The sequence below is a fragment of the Oncorhynchus kisutch genome, linkage group LG23 (assembly GCF_002021735.2).
Source record: "Oncorhynchus kisutch isolate 150728-3 linkage group LG23, Okis_V2, whole genome shotgun sequence".
NCBI classification, from domain to species: domain Eukaryota; kingdom Metazoa; phylum Chordata; class Actinopteri; order Salmoniformes; family Salmonidae; genus Oncorhynchus; species Oncorhynchus kisutch.
This window is the reverse complement of record NC_034196.2, coordinates 36869623-36896879: the sequence shown is the minus strand read 5'-3', so window position 1 is coordinate 36896879 and position 27257 is coordinate 36869623. Positions and strand designations below refer to the sequence as shown.

Genomic DNA, 27257 nt, shown 5'->3' with positions numbered 1-27257 from the left:
TCCACATCACCAACAAACTATCATGGTCCAACCACACCAAAAGAGTTGTGAACAGGGCACAACAACACCTATTCCACCTCAGGAGACTGAAAAGATATGGCATGGATCCCCAGATCCTCAAAAAGTTCTACAGCTGCACCATCGAGAGCATCCTGACCAGTTGCATCACCGCCTGGTATGGCAACTGCTCGGCATCCAACCATAAGGCGCTACAGAGGGTTGTGTGTACTAGAGTTCGACCGATTATGATTTTTTCAACGCAGATACCGATACCGATTATTGGAGGACCCCAAAAAGCCGATTCCGATTCAAAATCGGCCATTTTTAAAAATGTATTTATAATAATGACAATCACAACAATACTGAATGAACACTTATTTCAACTTAATATAATACATCAATAAAATCAATTTATCCTCAAATAATGAAACATGTTCAATTTGGTTTAAATAATGCAAAAACAAAGTGTTGGAGAAGTAAAAGTACAATATGTGCCATGTAAGAAAGCTAACGTTTAAGTTCCTTGCTCAGAACATGAGAACACATGAAAGCTGGTGGTTCCTTTTAACATGAGTCTACAATATTCCCAGGTAAGAAGTTTTAGGTTGTAATTATTATAGGACTATTTCTCTCTATACCATTTGTATTTCATATACCTTTGACTATTGGATGCTCTTATAGGCACTTTAGTATTGCCAGTGTAACAGTATAGCTTCCGTCCCTCTCCTCGCCCCTAACTGGGCTCGGACGAGGAACACATCGACAACAGCCACCCTCGAAGCAGCGTTACCCATGCAGAGCAAGGGGAACAACCACTCCAAGTCTCAGAGCGAGTGGCGTTTGAAACGCTATTAGCGGGCACCCCGCTAACTAGCTAGCAATTTCACATCGGTTACACCAGCCTAATCTCAGCTTGAAGTCATAAACAGCGTAATGCTTGAAGCATTGCGAAGAGCTGCTGGCAAAATGCACGAAAGTGCTGTTTGAATGAATGCTTACGAGCCTGCTGGTGCCCACCATCGATCAGTGAGACTGCTCTATCAAATCATAGACTTAATTATAACATAATAACACACAGGAATACGAGCCTTAGGTCATTAATATGGTCGAATCCGGAAACTATCATCTCGAAAACAAGACGTTTAGTCTTTCAGTGATATACGGAACCGTTCCATATTTTATAGAACGGGTGGCATCCATAAGTCTAAATATTCCTGTTACACTGCACAACCTTCAATGTTATGTCATAATTACGTAAAATTCTGGCAAATTAGGCGGCCCAAACGGTTGCATATACCCTGACTCTGCGTGCAATGAACGCAAGAGAAGTGACACAATTTCACCTGGTTAATATTGCCTGCTAACCTGGATTTCTTTTAGCCAAATATGCAGCTATAAAAATATACACTTCTGTGTATTGATTTTAAGTAAGGCATTGATGTTTATAGTTAGGTACACATTGGAGCACGACAGTCCTTTTTCGCGAATACGCACCGCATCGATTATATGCAATGCAGGACACGCTAGATAAACTAGATTATGATTGATTGTTTTTTATAAGATAAGTTTAATGCTAGCTAGCAACTTACCTTGGCTTACTGCATTCGTGTAACAGGCAGGCTCCTCATGAGGCAGGTGGTTAGAGCGTTGGACTAATTAACTGTAAGGTTGCAAGATTGAATCCCCGAGCTGACAAAGTAAAAATCTGTCGTTCTGCCGCTGAACAAGGCAGTTAACCCACCGTTCCTAGGCCGTCATTGAAAATAAGAATGTGTTCTTAACTGACTTGCCTAGTTAAATAAAAACATTTAAACGGCCAAATCGGTTTCCAAAAATACCGATTTCCGATTGTTATGAAAACGTGAAATCGGCCCCAATTAATCGGCCATTCCGATTAAATCGGTCGACCTCCAGTGTGTACGGCCCAGTACATCACTGGGGCCAAGCTTCCTGCCATCCAGGACCTATATATAGTAGGTGGTGTCAGAGGAAGGCTCCAAAAATGGTCAAAGACTTCAGCCACCCAAGTCATAGACTGTTCTCTCTGCTACCGCACGGCAAGCGGTACTGGAGCACCAAGTCTTGGTCAAAAAGGCTCCTTAACAGCCAAGCCATAAGACTGCTGAACAATTAATCAAATGGCCACCCGGACTATTTACATAGACCCCCCTTCCTTCCACTTGTTTTGTACACTGCTGCTACTCGCTGTTTATTATCTGTGCAGGCACTTTACCCCGACCTACATGTACAAATGACCTCAACTCACTTGTACCCCCGTACATTGACTGGGTACCGGTACCCCGTGTATATAGCCTCATTGTTATTTTATTGTTACTTTACTTTATTTAGTAAATATTTTCTTAACTCTATTTCTTGAACTGCATTGTTGGTTAAGGGCTTGTAAGTAAGCATTTCACAGTAAGGTCTACACCAGTTGTATTCAGCGCATGTGTCAAATAAAATTTGATTTGAAATGACAGTGAAAAGGAGAGTAGCGTTTCCCGAAACTTGGTTCCCTGGACACCAAGGGGTGCATGTTTTGTTTGTCATAGCACTACACGGCTGATTTAAATAATCATCAAGCTTTGATTATTTGAATCAGCCATCTAGTGCTAGGGCAAAAAACAAAACGTGCACCCCTCGGGGTCCCAGGACCGAGTTTGGGAAATACTGCTGTACAGAATAAACATATTCCAAAATATGCATCCTGTTTGCAACAAGACACTAAAGGAATACTGCAATAAATGTGGCAAAGCGACAACTTTTTGTCCTGAATAGTGTTATGTTTGCGGAAAATCCAATACAACACATTACTCCATATTTTCAGGCAGAGTGGTGGCTGCATCATGTTACGGGTATGCTTGTAATCGTTAAGGACTGGGGAGTTTTTCAACATGAAAATAAATGGAATGGCGCTAAGCACAGGCAAAATCCTAGATAAAAACCTAGTTCAGTCTGCTTTCCATCAGATATTGGGAGATGAATTCACATTTCATCAGGACAATAACCTACAAACACAAGGCCAAATCTACACTGGAGTTGCTTACCAAGAAGACAGTGAATGTTCCTGAGTGGCCGAGTTACAGTTTGGACTTAAGCTGTGGAAATGCAGTATAAGGCGTGGCGCTCCAGAGAAGGTGAGGGAGGAGTAAGCACCAAACAGGAGTGCCTTGAGTGGGGGAGAGGTCACCAGGTCAGAGGGGGCCTGACTGGAGCTCCAGAGAGGTCCAAGGAGGGAGAGATAGGAGTAAGGCCCAGACAGGGGTACCTCAAGTGGCAGAGACATCACCAGTGGCTGCCTGGAGGTCAGGTAGGCCCCAGGGAGAAGGTGTGTGAGCTGGACTGAGTGGCAGCCCCTGGAGGCTGCAGGTCGGTCCCCTGTCTCAAATGTCCCTGGTGGCAGAGAGCTGGCTGGACTGAGTGGTGGCCCCTGGAGGCTGCAGGTCAGTCCCCTCTCCCTGGGTCAGCCTCAGCCCTCCTTGGCCCTCTCCCAAATGTCCCAGGAGCAGGGGGCTGGCTGGATGGAGTGGGGCCATCTGGAACACCAGCTACCCCTGGCCCTCCAGAGCTCGATCACTCAATAAATGGCTGGTAAAGGGCAGGAGTAACCATGACCCTCTTTAGATAGGGGTGATAGGGTAGCCTAGTGGTTAGAGTGTTGGACTAGTAACCGGAAGGTTGCAAGTTCAAACCCCTGAGCTGACAAGGTACAAATCTGTCGTTCTGCTCCTGAACAGGCAGTTAACCCACTGTTCCTAGGCCGTCATTGAAAATAAGAATTTGTTCTTATTAACTGCCTAGTTTTTTTTTTTTTTTTTAAAGATAGCCAAATGGTAACACTGCAAAAGCTGGACTGTAATTGTTCCATTAATTCAAGTCATAAACGTAGATTGTTTTTTAATTAAGCCAAAAAAAACAAAAGTAATTGCCGTGGATTGGCGGGAATAAGTCCATCAACCAATTGCAGTTGGCTGATGAACGTCATGATGGACGCTATTGAAGTTATGAACGTATTTATGTAAATTCAGTTTAAATTAATTGAAAATTCAATTGCCAAATTCAAAAAAATACAAAAGCATTTGGCTTACATTGTTTTGACGAGGTCCCTGAACCAATAACAGTTGGTTGAATTCATGCAAGTGATATGGGGTGGAAGCTATTGAAGTTTTAAAAAACATTTTAAAAAATGTATTCAATTGAAAAACAGCCAACGTTTTTTAAAATAAATACTAAAGTAATTGCGAGGTCTCTGAACTAATCACTGCTGTTTGTATTCATGTAAGGCCTATAAAAGGTGGAAGAATTTCTCTGTAAAGAGAATTTTAAAAAACAAAAAGATTTAAAAAAAACAATTGCTAAACAATTTGCAGTGGATTCGAGGGAAGTCTCTGAACAATGTCAAATTGATTTGAGAGCGATATTTTACGTGGTTGTGAAGCTATAGACATGTTTTATTACCACGCAAAAGTAGGCGTTGCAGTGTTAAGACTGTCCGCCTTAACCGTCAGCGGAGGAGAGCAACGGTTTAGCTACATTTTTACTCCAAAAACAACCGAAACCGAAGTGCAAAAACTTGTTCGCTATAGTCAGCTGATTAAGCTGATTAAGAATGTCATTTATACCATTCTTGCACATTTTGTTTAATTGGTATTAAACGAGGAAAGTCTGAATATGTAATATAATTTTAACTGCAGCAACGATATCAATAAGGCAAATCTCCAGCTTGACTTTGCCCCGACTAGTTAACGTGTTACACATTGCTTGACACACACAGCGAGGCTGTAATTGCGTAACATTAGCTAGCTAGCTACAGTTACTTGACTCAATGCCCATTGTTTTCGATATATAACTAGAACACACCCTACGAACACTTGTTTTTCCTTGCTAAACCGTTTTGCGGGCTACAAGGGTGCTATTCTAGCTAACGTTGTTGATTGTGTACTCACCATCGTCCTGGCTAAAATGCCCAACATTCTGGATGATTCGGAAAGATCCGCCCACAAATGCCCGGTGCTCAAAGTACAGGAATTAATCGGTTTCTCATTCCCAGCTGAACTCCAATGAACGGACCACAAAGCGTATTCAAGGGCGAATAGTTACTTCAGGAACTCCCTTCAAAACAACAACGCCAAAGATAGTACTAGCTAGCGCAGTTACAGCTTCACTACGTTGACACCTTTTGGTAACATGATCTCCTCGCCGGTCCCAGTTCCATTCACCAGGGGCGATAGCAAATTTTAATTTTGCTCTTTTCATTTTGTGAAAGCAAAGAAGAGCTGCTTTCCCTCACTGGCATTGGCAGCGTTTTTAGCTAAACTTTTGTGAAATAATCAGATTTATAATTATAAACTAGATGTCGTTCTTTAGCTCTTAAAGGGTTTACTTTACTATTCAAAGCAAAGCATTTACATATAGTCAATGTTAAATTTAGTAAAATAATTGGTGTAATTACTTTGATAGACTACAACTTTATTATTTTGGATTGTGGCGCAGTTAGATCACAAAAAATATCTAAACTAAATTTGTTGCCTGTGAACTTTAAGACAGAAATAGGACAAAGAACATGAAAATAAAAAGCAGGATAATGTGGACAACACTGTTAGGAACGCAAAGCTACTCTGAATCGTTCATGCTGTGGGTTTCAGATAAATAGATGCACGATTTACTTTTGTAAAATGTTCAATGTAAATGAAGTTATATTTTAGTTGAATGATGATGTCAGTCAGTCTCCTAACCTGTTACGTTAATTCTCATAGCCTATACACTGAGTATATAAAACATTTAGAAGCGCCTTCCTAATATTGAGTTACACCCCCATTTGCCCTCAAAACAGCCTCATTTAGTCTGGGAATGGTTTCTACAAGGTGTCTAAAGCGTTCCACAGGGATGCTGGCCCATGTTGACTCCAATGCTTCCCACGGTTGTGTCAAAATGGCTGGATGTCCTTTGGGTGGTGGACCATTGATACACATGGGGAACTGTTGAGCATAAAAAATCCAGCAGCGTTGTAGTTCTTGACACACAAACCGGGTGCCAGGCACCTACTACCTACCCGGTTTGTGTGCCCATTCACCCTCTGAATGGCACACAATCATGTCTCAAAGCTTAAACATCCTGTCTTCTCCCCATCATCTACAATGATTGAAGTGGATTTAAAGGGTGACATCAATAAGAGATCATAGCTTTCACTTGGCTTTTCACTGGTCAGTCTATAGCTAGGTTTCCATCCAATTGGCGAAATATTTTCATGCGAATTTTTACGCTCATCCGCATAAAGAAAATATGCGCGTTTTCCAACCAATGGTGTTTCCACCAAACGGACTTGTTGCAGATAAAAAATCAGTGCGTGATGACCTAGTGCACACAATACTTACTTTTTTCGCTCAAATTCAATGTGTTTCCGTAGCATTTTAAATGATTGTTTTTGCGTTAAATAGCAAATGCGCCTACTCAGGTCTTGACAAGTGCGCTCTAGCCAACGGCTTGTAGATACAGTGCGGGGAGTCTAGAGTACATAATGAGATTATTATGGGTATAAGTGACAATATTTTTATTTGTCAAACCGCAGTCAAGCATCGATCATCATGTCATGAAAGAAGCATCAAGATCACCGTGCACTTTCACCACCCTGTGAAGTTCATAATACCTTATTATTTAATATGTTAATAAACTGTTTCCCAAGTCGTAGTGGGAGGACCACGCACAATGTCAAGGCGTGACTCCAAGTTTACTTCGATATGATGTTTGTTTTATCAGTATTTGTGCAAAAGGCATTTCCACCGCCATTTCTCGCGTAATACATTTTACCAGCACAAAAAAAGATTCCACCATGTCAAACTAATCTGTCGGCATTTATACAATTGTACCGAAACGTGTTGTTTTCTTCAAAGCTGTAGTGATTTGTTTTATTATGATATGACTTCACTCGCATAAAAACTGGATGGAAACGTAGTTTATGCTCCCGAGTGGCGCAGATCAGACGTTGTGTAGATCAAATCAAAACACTAAGTGAGAACACTGCCCCCATGCTGCGGAAGGAATTATACCGCGTGTCTCAATTATCAGGTAGTAAAAAAATATATCGAATCCCGGAGCGTACTACAAGGAGCCGCATCTTTTGTGACGAAAAACGACATTACAACACTCCGAATCTTGCGTCTGCATTAAATATGCGTTCAAGACAACTGCGACCTCGGAAATCTCTGACTTCCGAGTTCAGTTCGTTCAAGTCAATTAGGAACTCGGTGAAAACGAGCTCCGACTGGGAAAAATAGTTTTGAATGGCCATCCAACTCTGAATTCCAAGTCGGAAACTGGCGTCATTCTAGAGCTCCGACTTGAAGATCACCTATGTCATGATTTTACCTCCTTTTTTTCCGGAGTTGCAAGTTGTCTTGAAAGCACCAAGAGTTTGTAGAAACTTACGCTCCTATTTGTAAATAAATAAATACAATGTTAACCTTTATTTAACTTTGCAAGTCAGTTAAGAACAAATTCTTATTTACAATGACGGCCTAACCCGGACGAGGCTGGGCAATTGTTCGCCGCCCTATGGGACTCCCAATCACGGCCGGTTGTGATACATCCTGGATTCGAACTAGGTTCTGTAGTGACACCTCTAGCACTGAGATGCAGTGCCTTAGACCGCTGCACCACTCTGGAGCCCAATAAAGGACTCTAGTGGCGATTTTTTTTTTTGCATGTGCAGCAGGGCCGTTGAGGGCTTCCACCATGCTTCTGCCATTTTAAAGTAGTCAACTGGGTGGGGATTCCTATGGGTTGCAGCCTCAATGGCGCTGCGCATGCTGTCACAGATGCTATAATGGCACAGATATAAAGACGAGTCTGCTGCTACTCTGTTTATTTTCTATCCTGATTGCCTAGACACTTTTACCCCTCCCACATGCAGATGTAATGTTAATTACCTCAACTACCTCGTACCCCTTCACATTGACTCTGTACTGGTACTCCTATATAGCCTCATTATTATTTTCTTGTGTTCATATTTCCTTTTTTTGGGCAAATATTTTCTTTGTTTTTAACTCCGCATTGTTGGGAAAGTGCTCATAAGTAAGCCGTTCACTGTAAAGACTACACCTGTTATATTCGATACATGTGACAAATAGAGGACTCAAATCCGATTATATCTACATCTATGGTGCCTACGCACTAGTCTCTGCAGTGCCCCGCAACAACGCACGAGGGCGCGCTGCAAAAGCCGCTCGAGACTAGGGTGAAAGTTGAAAGGTGACTAATGTTGTCAAAACTTCAACCAAAGATTTGTATAACTATCCCAAGATAGACAACAACGTGCCGTTTCCAATGGGAACAAATTAATCATAGTGGGGAGAACAAGCAAGGAGGTGGGCAGAACCAAGCACGAGCTAGCGAGATCCTATTTGCGCGTCCTGGCAGGTATTTACATATATCCGTTATGGAACGCCTACTATCTGAAGTGCGCGTGCGCATTAATTTCCCCTTCTAAACAAAGCAATTTTTAAAAAACTTTGCCAAAGGGTAAAGTCTACAAAACTTAGTCTGAGTCGATTTTTGGAAACAGAAAACTGTATTGAGATTAAATGTTTCATCGATGAGAAAATTTGCAGAATGTTAGCCAAAATCAATCTCGCGCCATCTTCTCCATTGGCTTCCTTTCATCACCATATTTGGTAGTGAGTGGAAACGCCAACGGGATGCTTCACATTTATACATCCGGTGAGATATCTGGCTTTACCACAATTCTTGTAAACATGGCGGAGACTGAACACCATTCAGGTAGCTGATTTCATCGTTTAATGCTGAATTTTCTGGAATATTAAAATGAATGCAATGGTTTCTCATAAGAAAGAAGTAGAAGGAGATTCCTCATGTGGAACAATGCTGCTCGTAACTTTTCGTGAGCCAATGAATGGGTCCTGGTTAGCAATGTAGCTAGCTAGACTATTTGTTCGTGGTTAAGTAGCTATCTAATTCGAGGCGCTAGCTAGTAGTGAGCAAATTACAGAACCTTATGTCTATTGCATGATGTAGATGATAGCTAGCTAAATTAATTTTGTACAATCAGCATGAGTTAATTAATGGCTAATGACTATGTTACACTAGCAATGCAATTTGCTAACCTAGCAAGAAGCTATTGGTAGAATGTGCTAATGCACTGCCATTTGGGCATGAAGTCAATGGACGGAAAAAGGCAATATTGTCCCCCCCTCGATGTCAGGCTGTGTCATAGTTTATACAGTGCACACTGACATTAGTTAGACTATATCAATGTGTTCATGTGCTGCTCAGTAATGACTGTTTTCATAATTTATAAAACGGGTGGGTCTAATGCTGATTGGTTAAAACCGCATTCCAGCCGGTGTCTATTCCACAAATTACCACCGGAGACAGTGGACTGCACAGTGAAATGGAACATATTAAATAGACATTAACGTCAGATTTAGCAGGTGGTCATTCGTGGAATAGTCACCGCCAGGAATGCGGTTTTAACCAATCGGCATTCAAGATTAGAACCACCGGTTGTATAATTGAGTGATAATGCCCGCGAAGCCAGTCTTTGGAGGATATATTGTCATGGGTGTTATTTGGCCCGACGCATCTAGGGTTGCTACCCAAGCCGGCTGGTCTATCAGTTCGGTTGCTAGAGACGCGACCGTCTCTATGGATTCGACGTTCTAAATGTTCTATTGTCATACTGCTTGGCATCGTTCTTATCCCTTGCTTGATAGCTAGCCAACTACGGCTAAATTACAGTCAAGTCAAAAAAATGCACCCAGATTAACAACAAAGTATTTGCATTTGTTGAAGCTGTTTTCTGGTGACAGTTATTTGGATACATCATAACAATGAGCTAATGAGGCGAGATTTCACATGGCATAGCAAATGTGCTCACTCGTCATGACACGGTTGTTCAGAGAAGCTAGCCAACAACACCGCTAATACAATTAGGGCACCCGACTGACGTAGCGCTCTAAGGCACTGCACCGCAGTGCTAGAGCCGTTGACCCTGGTACAGACCCTGGTTCGATTCCAGGCTATATCACAACCGGCCGTGATTGGGAGTCCCATAGGGCGGCGCACAGTCGTCAGGGGTTGGCTGGGGTAGGCCATCATTATAAATAATTAGTTCTTAACTGACTTACCTAGTTAAATAAATAAATCACTCAAACTGAAGCTGGAAAGTCTGCAAAATATCTGCACTTAATTTCGTTGTACCTTTTTTCAATTGACATTTCTTTGTATATATCCATAGAAATTATGCCAGGTGATTCAGGATTTCCACTCGCTGAGACACTGCCTGTCTGTCTTGTCCCAACTCATTCATTACAATGGGACTGCTGGAGATCTAATTTGAATGTTGAAACAATGTTGCAAATGTCAGAGACAGACAGCAAGGTTCATACAAATCTCTGCTGTTGAAAACCTAATGATAGTCTAAAAGAAATGTGAGATAATGTCTAGATGCTTTTTAAAGTGGAGATCAGGTTTATAAATTGCCTGGCTGGGCTGATCCAGCGGATTGCACAGTCAGATGGAACAGAGTAAATAGGAATTTTAACGGTGTATATTTAGCTGGTGGTAATTGGAATAGTGGAATAGACACCGTCTGGAATGGGGTTTAAACCAATCAGGATTAGACCCACCTGTTGTATATAGATGATTGCTAGCTACTTTCATTTTGTACAATCAGCATGAGCCAATTAATGGCAAATGACTGTTACATTAACTACGTAACTTTTATTAATAGTTAGCTAGCTATTGATATAATGTGCTAATAGCCATTTGGGCATGAAGTGAATGGATGGAAAAAGGCAATATTGTCCCTGCCTTTCAGTGTCAGTCTGTGTCATACATGATGCCATAGCTTTATACAGGGCACACTGACATTAGTTAGACTATATCAATGTTTTCATGTGCTGCTCGGTGATGACGAAAACAAATCTGTATGGATGGCGTGCCAATGCTTGATGAGTATCCCATATATGGGCTGCATGGTGCAGGTGTGTGTGTCACTGTAGGCCTTAAGTCCTTGAAATCATTTTTTGGGTGTATTTGGTTGCAACTGGAAAACTCCCCTGCACTTGACGATGTTAGATCGTTTCTTTTGCCCGGTCACTTTACTGAGTTGACCAAAGACAGGTGAAAAAACAAGCTTGTTTTGCCTTAAGTTAGAAACCCAGAACATGAAATCATTCAAAGTGCGTGTGTATTGTGTGTTATGTATTTTTGTGTGTGGTTATTCTTAAACGTTTATTTATTCCAGAGGGATTACTCAAACAGAATTTGTTGGGGAGGGCTGAAGCGGACAGTATTGTATTATGTCTCAGAATCAGGCCTCGAACACAGTGCAGCATTAGAAGTAGTAGCAGAAGTTGCTCCTACAGAAACAGGGTCAGAGTTTGGATATGGTAATCTGACTGTTTGGTTAAAGGGATAGTGCAAGATTTTGGCAATTAAGCTACTTTTCTACTTACCCAGAGTCAGGTGAACCCATGGATACCATTTTTATTTCTCTGCGTGGAGTTTGAAGGAAGTTGACGATAATTTCGCAAGCCATTGCCATGACTCGTTTCCCCTTCTACTCTTCAGGCTCCTCCCCCGAAGATGACACACCACCGATCCCTGTCTGTCAGAACTTCATGGTGCCCAAAAAGGAGATCAGCATGTTTCCTGATATGGGGAAGTGGAAACGTTCCCAGGTACGCCACACCTATGATAGGTTTAGAAATGAACCTATCTATAGCCCAGAGGGTTTAGACACCCACTACATGGAAATGGAAAAACTCCAGGGGCCTGTTCATTAGGCACCAAATGGACGTAAATTGACTTAAATGGGGAGGGACTACTGGGATGAACTCTTTAGTTTTCCATTGTAAAAGCTTTTTAAAAGTATTCTGTTGCGTAGTCTAATGAACACAACCCAGGTACTCGGCATGCCTCAACCCAGATAGTCATGTTCAAGTAGATTAGTCTTTATTATCCCAACCGAATATACAAAGGGTATATGAAACCTGTTATGACAGCATTGGAGAACTACAAGAGTCAGGTCCTCCATTCAGAGTACTAACCATATCTCTCTACCCTTCCCTCTTCCTCAAAGGCGTATGCTGATTACATGGGATTCATTCTGACGCTGAACGAGGGAGTGAAGGGGAAGAAACTTACATGTGAATACAAAGTGTCTGAGGTATGTAAGCACCCTTTCTAACACTAGTAACTCATGATGTAGTGACATATCTTCAGATGGAAACAAGGTTTATTACACATTGTTAATTTAAAGCCCCCATGCAGTCTGTCTAAATCATGGTGTTTATTAAGTGAAAATAACTGTTCTATAAACAATTTTTGTATATACAGTGCCTTTGGAAAGTATTCAGACCCCTTGACTTTCTACATTTTGTTACATTAGCCTTATTCTACAATTTAAGGAATAGTTTTTTTTTCTCTTCGTCAATTTACACACTACCTCATTTTTATTTATTTATTTATTTCACCTTTATTTAACCAGGTAGACAAGTTGAGAACAAGTTCTCATTTACAATTGCGACCTGGCCAAGATAAAGCAAAGCAGTTCGACACATACAACAACACAGAGTTACACATGGAGTAAAACAAACATACAGTCAATAATACAGTAGAAAAATAAGTCTATATACAATGTGAGCAAATGAGGTGAGATAAGGGAGGTAAAGGCAAAAAAAGGCCATGGTGGCGAAGTAAATACAATATAGCAAGTAAAACACTGGAATGGTAGATTTGCAGTGGTAGAATGTGCGTGGTAGAAATAGAAATAATGGGGTGCAAAGGAGCAAAATAAATAATTACAGTAGGGGAAGGGGTAGTTGTTTGGGCTAGATTATAGATGGGCTATGTGCAGTGATCTGTGAGCTGCTCTGACAGCTGGTGCTTAAAGCTAGTGAGGGAGATAAGTGTTTCCAGTTTTCATAATGCCAAAGCAAAAACAAGGGACATTTTTTGGGCGGATAATTTATAGAAGAAAAAAAAATCTGAAATCACATTTACATAAGTATTCAGATCCTGTACTCAGTACCTTGATGAAGCACCTTCGGCAGTGATTTCAGCCTTGATTCTTCTTGGGTATGACGCACACCTGTATTTGGGGAGTTTGTCTGATTTTTCTCTGCAGATCCTCTCAAGCTCTGTCAGGTTGGATGGGGAGCGTTGCTGCACAGCTATTTTCAGGTTTCTCCAGAGATGTTTGATCATGTTTAAGTCCGGGCTCTGGCTGGGCCTCTCAAGCACATTCAGAGACTTGTCTCGAAGACAGCCAAGACAATGCAGGACTGTGTGCTTAGGGTCATTGTCCTGTTGGAAGGTGAACTGTCACCCTTGTCTGAGGTCCTGAGCGCTCTGGAGCAGGTTTTCATCAAGGATCTCTGTACTTCGCTCCTTTCAATGGCTGTATATTTTAAATATTTTGTTTCCCTTTTAGCCTCCTTTAGCCATTTAAAATGCTCAATCTGATCGTGTGGGCGTGTTGATACAAATTTAAATATATTTACATACACGGCCCAGATAGGCAGATGGGATCGTCTAGACACTAAGGGAAGGGAAAGGGGGATACCTAGTCAGTTGCAAAACTGAACGCATTCAACTGAAATGTGACTTCCGTATTTAACCCAAAACCTCTGAATCAGAGAAGTGCGAGGGGCTGCCTTAATCGACGTCCATGTCATGTGTGCCCAGGGAGCAGTTGTTGTTGGAGGTTAACTGCCTTGCTCAAGGACAGAACGGCACATTTTACGACCTTGTCAGCTCAGGGATTCATTCAGCGACCTTTTGGTTTAATGGCACAACGCTCTTAACCTGCTAGGATGCCTGCTACCCCGTTTTCTAGAGCTTACCCCTACAAGGTAGGAAGATGCAAATGAAAATAAAAGATGACTGCTCGTTGGTCAGACTATTCAGATCAGATTGTGATGTTATACTGTCGGTCAAAAACTTCATCCCACCTGAACAGGCTGTAATTCCATCCCACCTTAACAGGCTGTAATTCCATCCCACCTGAACAGGCTGTAATTCCATCCCACCTGAACAGGCTGTAATTCCATCCCACCTGAACAGGCTGTAATTCCATCCCACCTGAACAGGCTGTAATTCCATCCCACCTGAACAGGCTGTAATTCCATCCCACCTGAACAGGCTGTAATTCCATCCCACCTTAACAGGCTGTAATTCCATCCCACCTTAACAGGCTGTAATTCCATCCCACCTTAACAGGCTGTAATTCCATCCCACCTGAACAGGCTATAATTCCATCCCACCTGAACAGGCTGTAATTCCATCCCACCTGAACAGGCTGTAATTCCATGTGTAAAAAATACATGTAAATCCATTTATATTGTATTCTTGCCTTTCTTAGCATCACATACACGGACTACTACTGTCCCTCCTTTTCATGAATTATGGAGTAGTTTGGGAGGTGAAGTGGGAGGGCCATCTATGGCCATAGCGAAGCTGACTTGTCAGTCAGTGTGAAAGATGGGCAAATCCCCCTCCATAATGGGTCTCAGGAGGCAACTTTTCTTTCCATCATCAGGAAGACCGAGAGGGACACAGGGAGAATGGGGTCATATCGAGCCACAATGCCTTGTGCTGTTGTTGGTACACAAACAAGAAGTATTCACCCCCTTTGTGTTCTTTTCACATTTATTTCCCTTAGAGCCTTGGGAAGTAACAATTGATGGCAAATGTATGAATTAATTTGAAATAAAAACATATCTTGATGATATTGAAGTATACCGCCTACCCGAGTCAATACATGGTGGAAGCACCTTAGGCAACAATTACAATTACAGTTTTGAGTCTTTTTGTATAGGTCTTCACTAACTTTGCATGTCACCTGAATAATAATGAACTATCCTTCTTGGCAAAATTGCTGAAGTGCTAATAAGAATCAAATGTATCCAAATAACAGTTAAATATGTTAGCAGGGTTTTTGTGAATGTTTCAGTGTGTCTGTTCTCATTTCAGACCATAGAGAAGCTTCTGGTTCTGTTGGGGACTCTGGACCGCTGGATAGATGAGACCCCTCCTGAAGACCAGCCCTCTCGCTTCGGCAACAAGGCCTACAGGACTTGGTACGCCAAGCTCGACCAGGTAACACTCACACAAAAGGTTTATACTATTCACAAGTGTTTTAATAAAATTGTTTGTGTGTGAGGTTTTGTTGTGATATGCAGTCGCTCTGAGTTTCTGCTAAATGACACAAATGTAAAAAATGGTGTGTGTAGGAAGCAGAGGGCCTGGTTGCTGCAGTCATCCCAGAAGACAAGGCAGCTGCGGCTCCAGAGATAGCTGTGTATTTGAAGGAGGCGGTGGGCAACTCCACCAGGATAGACTATGGAACAGGTAACACCCAGACAGACACATCCCTAACGTGTGTGTGTCCCTGTTTCACATGCCCACTAGAGGGCACTGTTGAATCACAAATCCTGTTCTTTCCCTCTTCAGAACGCTGTCCTTTACAAATATATTCTGCCTTTGACTTTGGTATTGCCCACTACAACTCTATTCGTAACAATAGGACATACTTATATTTATCACATCTGCGTGTGTGACTGTCCATGAATGACACAGGTTGTTGTTGTCAGGTCACGAGGCTGCCTTTGCCATCTTCCTCTGCTGTCTCTGCAAGATCGGAGCTCTCAGGGTAGATGACCAGTTGGCCATCATTTTCAAGGTGTTTGACAGGTGAGACAGGCACTGTTTTATGTGTGCACAATCTGTAAATGATTGTATGTGCCTCGTATGGACTATAAATGAAACTACAACTTTCTTTTTAAAACCCCACCAGGTATCTGGTGGTCATGCGCAAGCTTCAGAAAACCTACAGAATGGAGCCTGCTGGCAGCCAGGGGGTCTGGGGGTTGGATGATTTCCAATTTCTACCTTTCATATGGGGCAGCTCCCAGTTTGTAGGTAAGAGGCCTACTCCACTAGCCCAGGCAAAGCCTACTTCACCCATGCACAGCGGAAGTATTTTAAAATATGTGTCATGCATATTTGATAGTTATAAGGGCTATACTGCTGTGTGCCAAGGGAAAGAGTGACACCCAGTGGTCGGTGTGTCTAATTACAGTTTTTTTCTTTTTGTCCTCTGCTTCCTCCTCCCTTTGTCCCAGACCACCCCACGTTGGAGCCCAAGCACTTTGTCGATGAAAAAGTTGTCAACGAGAATCACCACGACTACATGTTCCTGGAGTGTATCAAATTCATTAATGAGGTGAGGGGGACATTTAGGCAGAAGGAAAAACAGAAAATGGGTGTTCAGTGTCCATGCCACCGCAGTTCAGTTCATACACACAATGAATTGTGTGTGATGCGGGTTGTGAATGTATATTTTCTCCCTATTGCATTCTATGGGGATTTCTAACGTGTTAATTGAATCACTGAATTGATTTGAGTTGACTGATTTTTGGTTCACAAAACTCTGATCATCATTTTGTGAGACAGAGGAATTGGACTTGTGTATTTTTACAAAAAAAATTCAATACATTTTAGTCATTTAGCAGAGCGACTTACAGTTAGTGCATTCATCTTAAGGTAGCTAGGTACGACAACCACGTCTCAGTCATAGTGACTATAAGCAAATTCAGTGTTAAAGTAAGGACTGATTTGTGTAAGCCATTCCACCGGCAAGACACACACACAGTACCCCATATCCATCTTTAGAAGAGGGTGTGTTGGGTGGTGGCAGAGAGAGGGGAATGTGATTTTGAGACTGTGGCAGAAAAGGAGGGGAAGGGAGGAGGTGTTGCTATGTCCTGTTCCTGCCCCCAAACGGCAAAAAGCTGCTGCAGCTGCGGGGGGCCTCCCTCTTCCTCTCCTGATCTCTCTTTCTCTCTCACTTTTTCTTCTCAATTCAAAGTGCTTTATTGGCACCATAAACATATGTTTACATTGTCAAAGCAAGTGAAATAGATAATAAACAATACAAAATTAACAGTAAACATTAAACTGACAACATTTTCAAAGGACTAGAGACATTTCAAATGTCATATTATGCATATATACAGTGTTGTAACAAGTAATTAAAGTACAAAAGGGAAAATAAATAAACATAAATATGGGTTGTATTTACAATTGTGTTTGTTCTTCACTGGTTGCCCTTTTCTTGTGGCAACAGGTCACACATCTTGCTGCTGTGATTGCACACTGTGGTATTTCACCCAGTAGATATGGAAGTTTATCAAAATTGGGTTTGTTTTCTAATTCCTTTTTGGGTCTGTGTAATCTGAGGGAAATATGTGTCGCTAATATGGTCATACATTTGGTAGGATGTTAGGAAGTACAGCTCAGTTTCTACCTCATTTTTTGGGCAGTGTGCACATAGCCTGTCTTCTCTTGAGAGCCAGGTCTGTTTTCGGCTGCCTTTCTCAATAGCAAGGCTATGCTCACTGAGTCAGTACATAGTCCAAGCTTTCCTTAAGTTTTGGTCAGTCATAGTGGTCAGGTATTCTGCCACAGTGTAATCTCTGTTTAGGTCCAAAGAGCAAACTAGAATGCTATATCTTTAAAAAATAAATTCTTTCCAATGTGTAAAGTAATTATCTTTTTGTTTGGTTGGGTCTAATTGTGTTGCTGTCCTGGGGGTGTGTTTGTGAACAGAGCCCCAGGACCAGCTTGCTTAGGGGACTCTTCCCTAGGTTAATCTCTCTGTGGGCGATGGTTTTGTTAAGGAACGTTTGGGAATTGCTTCCTTTTTAGGTGGTTGTTGAAGTTAACACAGCTTTTCTGGATTTGGATAATTAGCGGATATTGGCCTAATTCTACTCTGCATGCATTATTTGGTGTTTTACTTTGTACACTGTGGATGTTTTTGCAGAATTCTTCATGCAGAGTCTCAATTTAGTGTTTGTCCTGTTTTGTGAATTCTTGGTTGGTGAGCAGACACCAGACCTCACAACCATAAAGGGCAATGGGTTCTATAACTGATTCAAGTATTTTTAGCCAGATCCTAATTGGTATGTTGAATTTGATGTCCTTTTCATGGCATAGAAGGCCCTTCTTGCTGCAGACTTCTAGTGCCCTCGCCAATTCGTTTATATATATGTTGAAGAGGGTGGGGCTCAAGCTGCATCCCTTCTCATCCCATGGTTCTGCGGAAAGAAATCTGTGTGTTTATTGCCAATTTTTAGCTGCACACTTGTTTGTGAACATTGATTTTATAATGTCGTATGTTTTTTTTCTTCCCAATACCACTTTCAATTTGTATAGCAGACCCACATGCCAAATTGAGTCAAAAGCTTTTTTGAAATCAACAAAGCATGAGAAGACTTTGCCTTTGGTTTGTCGTATGGTAATTTGTTAAAAAGCCAATTTGACATTTGCTCAGTACATTGTTTTCACTGAGAAGATGTACGAGTCTGCTGTTAATGATAATTCCGAGGATTTTCCCAAGGTTGCTGTTGACGCATATCTAGTTATTGGGGTCAAATTTGTCTCCACTTTTGTGGATTGGGGTGATCACTCCAAATATTGGGTGAAATGCCAGAGCTGAGGAGGATGTTTAAGTTTAGCCAATTGGAATTTGTGGTCTGTATATTTGATCATTTCATTGAGGATACCATCAACACCACAAGCCTTTTTGGGTTGGAGGGATGTATTATGTCCTTTTTAATTCATTCAATGTAATTGGATAATGCAGTGGGTTCTAGTAGCCTTTAATAGCTGAGTCTAAGATTTATAATTGATCATGTATATGTTTTTGTTCTTTGTTATAGCAACAAAAAGATTGGGGAAGTGGTTTATCCGTACATCTCCATTTTGGATAGATAACTGTGGTTAGATTATATGGGTTCTTCAATTACATTGAGCTGACATGCTGTTCCTTCTTTTTCCGTAGTGTATTTCTGTATTGTTTTAGTGTTTCACCATAGTGAAGAAGTAGGCTTAGGTTTTCTAGGTCTCTGTTTTTGGTTGGATAGGCTTTTTTACTGTGAAGTTTACACTTTCACTATTACACTGAAATGTTTTGTCCAGGAAGTTGTCTCCGTTGGTTGGTAGGTCTTCATCTATAGCATTTCTTAATATTGTGTCGTTTGACACCTCATGATTGAGTATTGCTCCGTTCAAGTAGACTGTGAACGCACTCGGAGACTCTGGGTACACAGTACTACTGCCAAGGGATGAGCTGTAGGTGTACCTACCATAGGAGTCTCAAAGCTTACAGACCCAGCATGCGACAGATCTGCAAGAGTTTTTGATGATGGTTTTGTCTTGGAGGGCATATTTGGGAGGGAATACAGTCACCTCCAGATAAGTGTTTGTCCCCCTGGGGGGGGCAGGGGGGTGTATATATGCAGGTTTCTTTTGTGTATGGATGTGTGCCTTTTTAAGCACATTTCTCTCTCCCTCCCCTGTTTGTGTGTGTGTTGTATGGTCTCTCAGACAAACTGTTGTTCTGCTTGCATATTTTCTCTCTCTCACGTGCGAACGCTCACATGCTGACTCAAATGTACATATATATACACAGTCTCGGCCTCTGTGGGAGGTTGTGTGTAGTGTACTAAACTCACCAGAGTCATTTCCTTCCCCACATGCTGTTGTGAATCACTCCTTCCGTCAGGGTACCCTCACTAGACCCCACCCCCGTCCCTCTCTGGTGGAGGCCCGGGGGAAGCCAGGGGCTAGGGTTGGGTTCCTGCCCCGGTCACAAGCCGTCCTCTGGGTTTTGGTGGGGGGGAGGTGCTGTGGAGGGAGACTGTGTCCCAATCACTACCACTACATTCATTCATTCAGAGCCCCTATTGCTCTCTTTGTCTCTGTCTGTCTTTCTTTCTTCCCTTGGGGTAAATATAAGGGCACACACACACACAGAAAGAAAAAAGAAATGCACTCTCCTCACTGGCACCCCAAAAAGTATGAGATGGACAGTGGGACAACTGTTGACCTGCCTGTCATTATGTCTTGTAATGTCTTAGGCTTATATATTCCTTACTGGCTGGTTAGCTAATGGATGAATTAAACATATATTTCACGCTCTCCTCCTTTCTCTCTCTTCCCCCTCCCCCTCTCTCTTTCTATATCCCCCCCCACACACACACACACACACACTCTCTCTCTCCCCTCCCCCAGATGAAAACTGGTCCGTTTGCTGAGCATTCCAATCAGCTGTGGAACATCAGTGCTGTCCCCACCTGGTCCAAAGTCAACCAGGGCCTGATCCGAATGTACAAGGCAGAGGTAAGAGGAGACACACCCCACAGAGTGAGAAAAATCTAAATCTACACTTAAAAGTGTATGATGAACCTTGACAGTGGGTCCCCCTAAAATAAAAGGTAAATGATAAAGAAAATGGGTCCCATAACATTAACAGTTAAATTGCACTTGGTTTCTAACACGTTTTGAAGATGTATATCTTTTAGTTAACACCTATGACAACCAAGATATAAACAGTGGAGTCATAAGTCAGTCAGGTTACAAGGTAGTTGTACTTATCCCATTAAGATATTTGAGTCATACTCTCCCAAATCAAGGGGTAAATGTCATTAGTTGAAATCAGACTTTGCTTTTTAAAGGTGAATTTTGTCACCTGGATTTCCCCAGTGGCAGTTTGAGGTATTACAGACTAGGGATTCAATTTCATGTCAGGGGTCATGAAAGTAGTTTAATCATTAATGTTTACAGAATTTCACTCAAACAGAAGTGTAGTCCTCCCAAGTGGAACAGAATAAAGAGACTTATAAATAAATCTTATTTATTAATACTCAAATATAACTTAAGACATAACGCTATCTTGATGTGTGATTATAAATGTAACTGTGTTCTGAAGAGCGAGTAGGCTAATGATTCTATTGATAAGTTAGAGGCAGGAAAGGGTTAAACAAGAGAGGAACTGAGAGAGCGGAACAGTGTCAGTATGTGTGTGAGAGTATCGCTGGCCCCACCCCCTTCTCCTGCCTGAGCCCACATCCTGTGTTTTCAAGAGTGGGCCTGCTAGTCTTCCCAGAGCTGAGGGGCCAAGCTGTCTGCTAACACCCACCCACCCATCCCCCCCCATCCTTCCCAGGCTCGCATTCCACTCTCCCTCCCCCGGCCCCACATAGGGAATCAGCTCTGTCTCTCTCCCTCTTTTCTCTGGTTCTCTCTACCGCTGCCCTGCCTCTAGCCTGCTGCTTGCTTCCCTCCTCAGCCCTTTCGCAATTTCTCAACTTCTGCTAGGGCACAACAACAAAATATGCAACTCTCAGACAAGACGTTCTGTTCAAATGTTTATCCTGACCCTGGTGGACTTTTTTTGGGGTGTTAATTTACAGACGTTATAAAGTCAATTGACAAAGACTGAACAAATGTGGATTGAAGAAGTACTTACCTTTTTTAGAGACCTCATACTTGATACCAGTGTAGCATGTCAAGGTGGCTGTTGTATGAACCATAAATCAACTAAAATAGTTATTATTGGGAATTGTTATGCTATTACCATGTAATGTGTTTGAGTATTGAAGTAGATAGGTAGTGCTGAGTGATTAGGTTGTTTTAGTACAAAAAAATGACAGTACATTTATTATTTTTACTGCTTATCACTTAACCATTATTTATTCACATTACTTAATCAAATATTTCAGTTGTATATATTACATTTGTTTGATGGCTTTTATTTCATTCCAACTCGGGGTGGCAGGGCAGCCTAGTGGTTAGAGCGTTGGACTAGTAACTGAAAGGTTGCAAGTTCAAATCCCTGAGCTGACAAGGTACAAATCTGTTGTTCTGCCCCTGAACAGGCAGTTAACCCACTGTGTTCTGAAAAGTGTGTAGGCTAATTGAAAATAAGAACTTGCCTAGTTAAATAAAGGTAAGATAAAATACAAATATAATCTCTATTAAAATCTTTTTTTTTTTTTTTACCTTTATTTAACTAGACCTATACTGTCTGACAAAATCACTGTTTTAGTAGTTCTTCAAAGTAAATAAGGCATACATGACTTCTGAATACTAACTATCGATCACTTAGATCATGCATTTTCAGGTAGAGATACATCGGGAAGCAACTGCTCTCTATCCCCCTTGATCCCCTGTTCTGCTCTGCCTCTGCCCCATACAGACCAAACAAGTAGGCACATCTAAATCTTTAGCATTTTCTGTGGATTCACATAGTTCAGTGGCTCAAAGTAATAAACAATCAGTCATTTCCAATGGAGGCACAAGGAGACATTGAATCATTTCACTCTTGGCGGCTAGAGATGTAGTGTATAAAAAGAAGAAAAGTCACACTATGTTCTCAACAGTTTAATGGTAAACAAACACTTCGGCACACTGCATTCTGTATATGTTCTCAACATTTTAATGGTAAACAAACACTTCGGCACACTGCATTCTGTATATGTTCTCAACAGTTTAATGGTAAACACTTCGGCACACTGCATTCTGTATATGTTCTCAACATTTTAATGGTAAACACTTCGGCACACTGCATTCTGTATATGTTCTCAACAGTTTAATGGTAAACACTTCGGCACACTGCATTCTGTATATGTTCTCAACAGTTTAATGGTAAACACTTCGGCACACTGCATTCTGTATATGTTCTCAACATTTTAATGGTAAACACTTCGGCACACTGCATTCTGTATATGTTCTCAACATTTTAATGGTAAACACTTCGGCACACTGCATTCTGTATATGTTCTCAACAGTTTAATGGTAAACAAACACTTCGGCACACTGCATTCTGTATATGTTCTCAACAGTTTAATGGTAAACAAACACTTCGGCACACTGCATTCTGTATATGTTCTCAACAGTTTAATGGTAAACACTTCGGCACACTGCATTCTGTATATGTTCTCAACAGTTTAATGATAAACACTTCGGCACACTGCATTCTGTATATGTTCTCAACATTTTAATGGTAAACAAACACTTCTGCACACTGCATTCTGTATATGTTCTCAACAGTTTAATGGTAAACACTTCGGCACACTGCATTCTGTATATGTTCTCAACATTTTAATGGTAAACACTTCGGCACACTGCATTCTGTATATGTTCTCAACATTTTAATGGTAAACACTTCGGCACACTGCATTCTGTATATGTTCTCAACAGTTTAATGGTAAACAAACACTTCGGCACACTGCATTCTGTATATGTTCTCAACAGTTTAATGGTAAACACTTCGGCACACTGCATTCTGTATATGTTCTCAACAGTTTAATGATAAACACTTCGGCACACTGCATTCTGTATATGTTCTCAACATTTTAATGGTAAACAAACACTTCTGCACACTGCATTCTGTATATGTTCTCAACAGTTTAATGATAAACACTTCGGCACACTGCATTCTGTATATGTTCTCAACATTTTAATGGTAAACAAACACTTCTGCACACTGCATTCTGTATATGTTCTCAACAGTTTAATGGTAAACACTTCGGCACACTGCATTCTGTATATGTTCTCAACATTTTAATGGTAAACAAACACTTCTGCACACTGCATTCTGTATATGTTCTCAACAGTTTAATGGTAAACACTTCGGCACACTGCATTCTTCAGGGCTGCAAATGATCAGCGACACAACATTGCGTCAGAGGAGAGAAGCTCTCGCTAGCAAACTTTGACACAATGCTTGATAGACTAGTTTTAGACCAGTTTTACAGGCTGTTCCGAAGATACAACCACAGAGATTTTGGCAATGTGCTACTACCAAGTAGTAAGCAGAAGCAATGTTAGTCATCTGTTTGAGGTCAAGGTGTTTCTTTATTTATATATTATTTATTTTAACTAGGGACTGGTGGTCAATTTGGAACTGGGCAACTCAATCACCCCAACAGTCTATCACCTTTAGGAGTGTGAACTACCTGCCAGGTGAAAGCTGTCTCCATTTAATTGTTTTCAATGGTGATCACACGATTGTAGAAACAGGCATGGATTTGAAAAATGACTACTCAAACTCCCATTTTATTTATCAAAGTTTCATATGCCAGCGATCTGAGTGTGAAGTTAGCTGGTTCGCTGCCGCACAACGCCACGCCCACTAGCGTTTCTTCTCCACAATGAGCCTGGATTAGTTTTCCTACCTGATGCCTTGTAGAATGCGAACACATTCTGACCCTTTTAATTGGCCCCAGATTCCAATGGGTTGTGCCAGAGCCATCATTGGTTTGATACTCTGATTGGTTAGAGACGATCCAATGATAAATTTGTTTCGTACAACAGCCCTGATTTTGAGACGTCCATGGAGAGTATAAATACCAATGTCTCGTCGGGTCTGGAAGTGGCTAGCTAGCCACACGAAAGGCAGATACAACTCTCAATGGTTAGACGAATGTAAATGTGACCAAATTGTCACAGCCAGAGGTAACTGAGCCAGGACTGGCAGCTGTGGATGAGATGAAAGATGACCTGATAAGGGTTAATGGTAGCTGTCCTGTGGTAGCTCCAGTCTCTGAAGCATTTATGCAAATGATCAGCGATGCAAATTTGCGATAACAATCAGTGATTGGAAGCTCTTGCAAGCAAGCTTTGACACCTTGCTGGATAACAAATCCACCAACTTGCTTTTTTAGAGGCTGTTTGGAAGAAACACCCATGAGTGGAGATTTGTGCTTTATTTCAGGACATAGACCACCTTATGTGAATTGCATGAAGTTGCTTGCTCTAGACAAGTCCATAGTTTGGCTTTGGTTGGTGTGTATGGATGATGCTAAACCAAGTTTGCACTAGATGAAGTAAAGCAGTGTCAAGTTGTACCATTTCTGTTCTTCATCACTGGTCTTCTATTCGCTTTATGTATTTTTCACAGGGTAAACAAATATCTCAAATGTCTCATCTCTGATACCTAATCTCTTTCTTTCCTGTCTCCATCTTTCTTTTTAACCCCCCCCCCATTTCTCTTTCTTCCTTATCTTTCTCTCTCTTTGACCATCTTCTTTTTATCTCTCTTCATCCTTGTAAATTCCCTCCCTTCTCTCTTTCTCCTTGTCTACTCCTAGTGCTTGGAGAAGTTCCCTGTTATTCAGCACTTCAAGTTTGGCAGTCTCATCTCCATCCAGCCTGTGAAGCCCTGACGGCCATCCAAAGAAACCATGTGTGTGACGGAGAGACCAAACTCCCAACATCCCTTGAGGATGAACGCCCGATCCTCACCCAAGAAAGATCCCCAAATTCATCCCTAATATTAGCACAGACACCAACCCCAAAATCTTTCTCTTTCGAGAACAAATATCCTCCCCAAATTGCCAATGACGGCACCACGATCATCAGTGACTCAATTCGGTTTTGTTTTGTTGTCTTTCTGTCCCCCTGTGTATGTGTGTCTCTGTGTGTATGTGTGTGTATGTGTGTCTCTGTGTATGTGTGTGTATGTGTGTCTCTGTGTGTATGTGTGTCTCTGTGTGTATGTGTGTCTCTGTGTGTGTGTGTGTGTGTGTGTGTGTGTAAGCGTGTTATGGAAAGCTGTCAGTCATTCTCAATGCAATACTGAGAGTGTGTGCACCTTTATTAGTGTGTCTATTTATTTCTATAAATGTACGAATGCTGACCAGGGTTGTGTTCATTAGGCACCAAATGGAAGAAAATGGACTGAAAGAGGGGACTAACTGAACCTGTCCAATAAGTAACACATTTTTTGTTTTCTGTTGCGTAATATTTTGGAACGTTTTCCATTGTGTGCTCTAATGAACACGCCCCTGGTGTAGCAGGGATAGGTTAGCCTTGTTGGATAAACATTGCCGAGACAAGAGCTTGGCTTTACTGTGAGTGGCCTGATGTGTGTAGCTCCTACCCCATACTGGACACTTGAGTCCTTGAGACAGAGCTGTTTTTTGTGTTTTTTTTTACAACTGGTTGTGATATAAATGTGTTTCTCTGATTATTTGAGATATTCTAAATTCTTTAGCAGTTCTGATTTTTGTTTTGAGTGTCCACTGATGTTTTGGCCAACTGTTTTCCGTTTTGTTGCATAATGTGTCTGTCATTATTGCCTGTATGATCATCTAAGTTGTAAGTCATATTATAATAATTTGTTAATTTTGGTGTTCGGTCATTATTTCGTTGAAGCTGGTGGTTGGTTTTGAAAATGTCAACGTGGTTCTCAAAGAACTTATTAAAATGAAATAGGGTTAGAAATTAAACATTAAAATGTGAGTATACCCTTTTGACACTATTGTACCAACCTGACCTGTACCGTGCTGGCTTGGTCATCTTTCTTTCACATAGGCCTTGTCTTTTCCAACACTGTTCCAGCATCCATGGTGAATGTGTAACCATGCCAGAGCAGTACAGCTCCTCTCAGCTTGGGTCTGGGTCTGCTCAGTATTACGAAAAGGGTTATCGGTATACCACTGACGGTACACAATTACCAACCAGACTTTGGTATATTGGGGCTCAGTAGGTCACCAGTAACAACACAGCTACCTTACACTTTACAAGTGTAAAGGGATGAAGAATATGTACATGAAGATATATGAGTGATGAGTGAATGAGTGATGGTACAGAACGGCATAGGCAAGATGCTGTAGATATATCGAGTACAGTATATACATATGAGATGAGTAATGTAGGGTATGTAAACATTATATTAAGTGGCATTGTTTAAAGTGGCTAGTGATACATTTTTTACATGTATGGCAGCAGCCACTCAATGTTAGTGGTGGCTGTTTATCAGTCTGATGGCCTTGAGATAGAAGCTGTTTTTCAGTCTCTCGGTCCCTGCTTTGATGCACCTGTACTGACCTCGCCTTCTGGATGATAGGGGGGTGAACAGGCAGTGGCTCAGGTGGTTGTTGTCCTTGATGATCTTTATGGCCTTCCTGTGACATCTGGTGGTGTAGGTGTGCTGGAGGGCAGGTAGTTTGCCCCCGGTGATGCGTTGTGCAGACCTCACTACCCTCTGGAGAGCCTTGCGGTTGTGGGCGGAGCAGCTGCCGTACCAGACGGGGATACAGCCCGACAGGATGCTCTCGATTGTGCATCTGTAAAAGTTTGATTGCTTTTGGTGACGAGCCGAATTTCTTCAGCCTCCTGAGGTTGAAGAGGCGCTGCTGTGCCTTCTTCACCACGCTGTCTGTGTGGATGGACCAATTCAGTTTGTCTGTGATGTGTACGCCGAGGAACTTAATTTTCTACCCTCCACTACTGTCCCGTCGATGTGGATAGGGTGGTGCTCCCTCTGCTGTTTCCTGAAGTCCACGATCATCTCCGTGGTTTTGTTGACATTGAGTGTGAGGTTATTTTCCTGACACCACACTCCGAGGTCCCTCTTCTCCTCCCTGTAGGCCGTCTCGTCG

At 41.7% G+C, this 27257-nt stretch overlaps 2 protein-coding genes across 2 annotated transcripts in view; one reads left to right on the top strand and one right to left on the bottom strand.

The window, feature by feature from the left end:
* The window catches only part of crata (carnitine O-acetyltransferase a), a 31503-nt gene extending 26291 nt beyond the window's left edge, over window positions 1–5212 (bottom strand). The window contains exon 1 of the mRNA XM_020458040.2: window positions 4947–5212. Coding sequence (XP_020313629.1) covers window positions 4947–4973 — 27 coding nt within the window. The 5' untranslated portion in view covers window positions 4974–5212. The remainder of the gene's footprint in view (window positions 1–4946) is intronic.
* Window positions 5213–8712: 3500 nt separating this feature from the next.
* On the top strand, window positions 8713–26129 carry ptpa (protein phosphatase 2 phosphatase activator). The gene is made up of 10 exons (XM_020458041.2): window positions 8713–8775; window positions 11590–11699; window positions 12101–12187; window positions 14995–15120; window positions 15255–15372; window positions 15615–15714; window positions 15818–15942; window positions 16146–16246; window positions 20101–20208; window positions 24963–26129. Exons 1-10 carry the CDS (start codon window positions 8751–8753, stop codon window positions 25035–25037), a joined length of 975 nt encoding a protein of 324 aa, XP_020313630.1. The 5' UTR covers window positions 8713–8750; the 3' UTR covers window positions 25038–26129.
* The last annotated feature ends 1128 nt before the right edge of the window (window positions 26130–27257 follow it).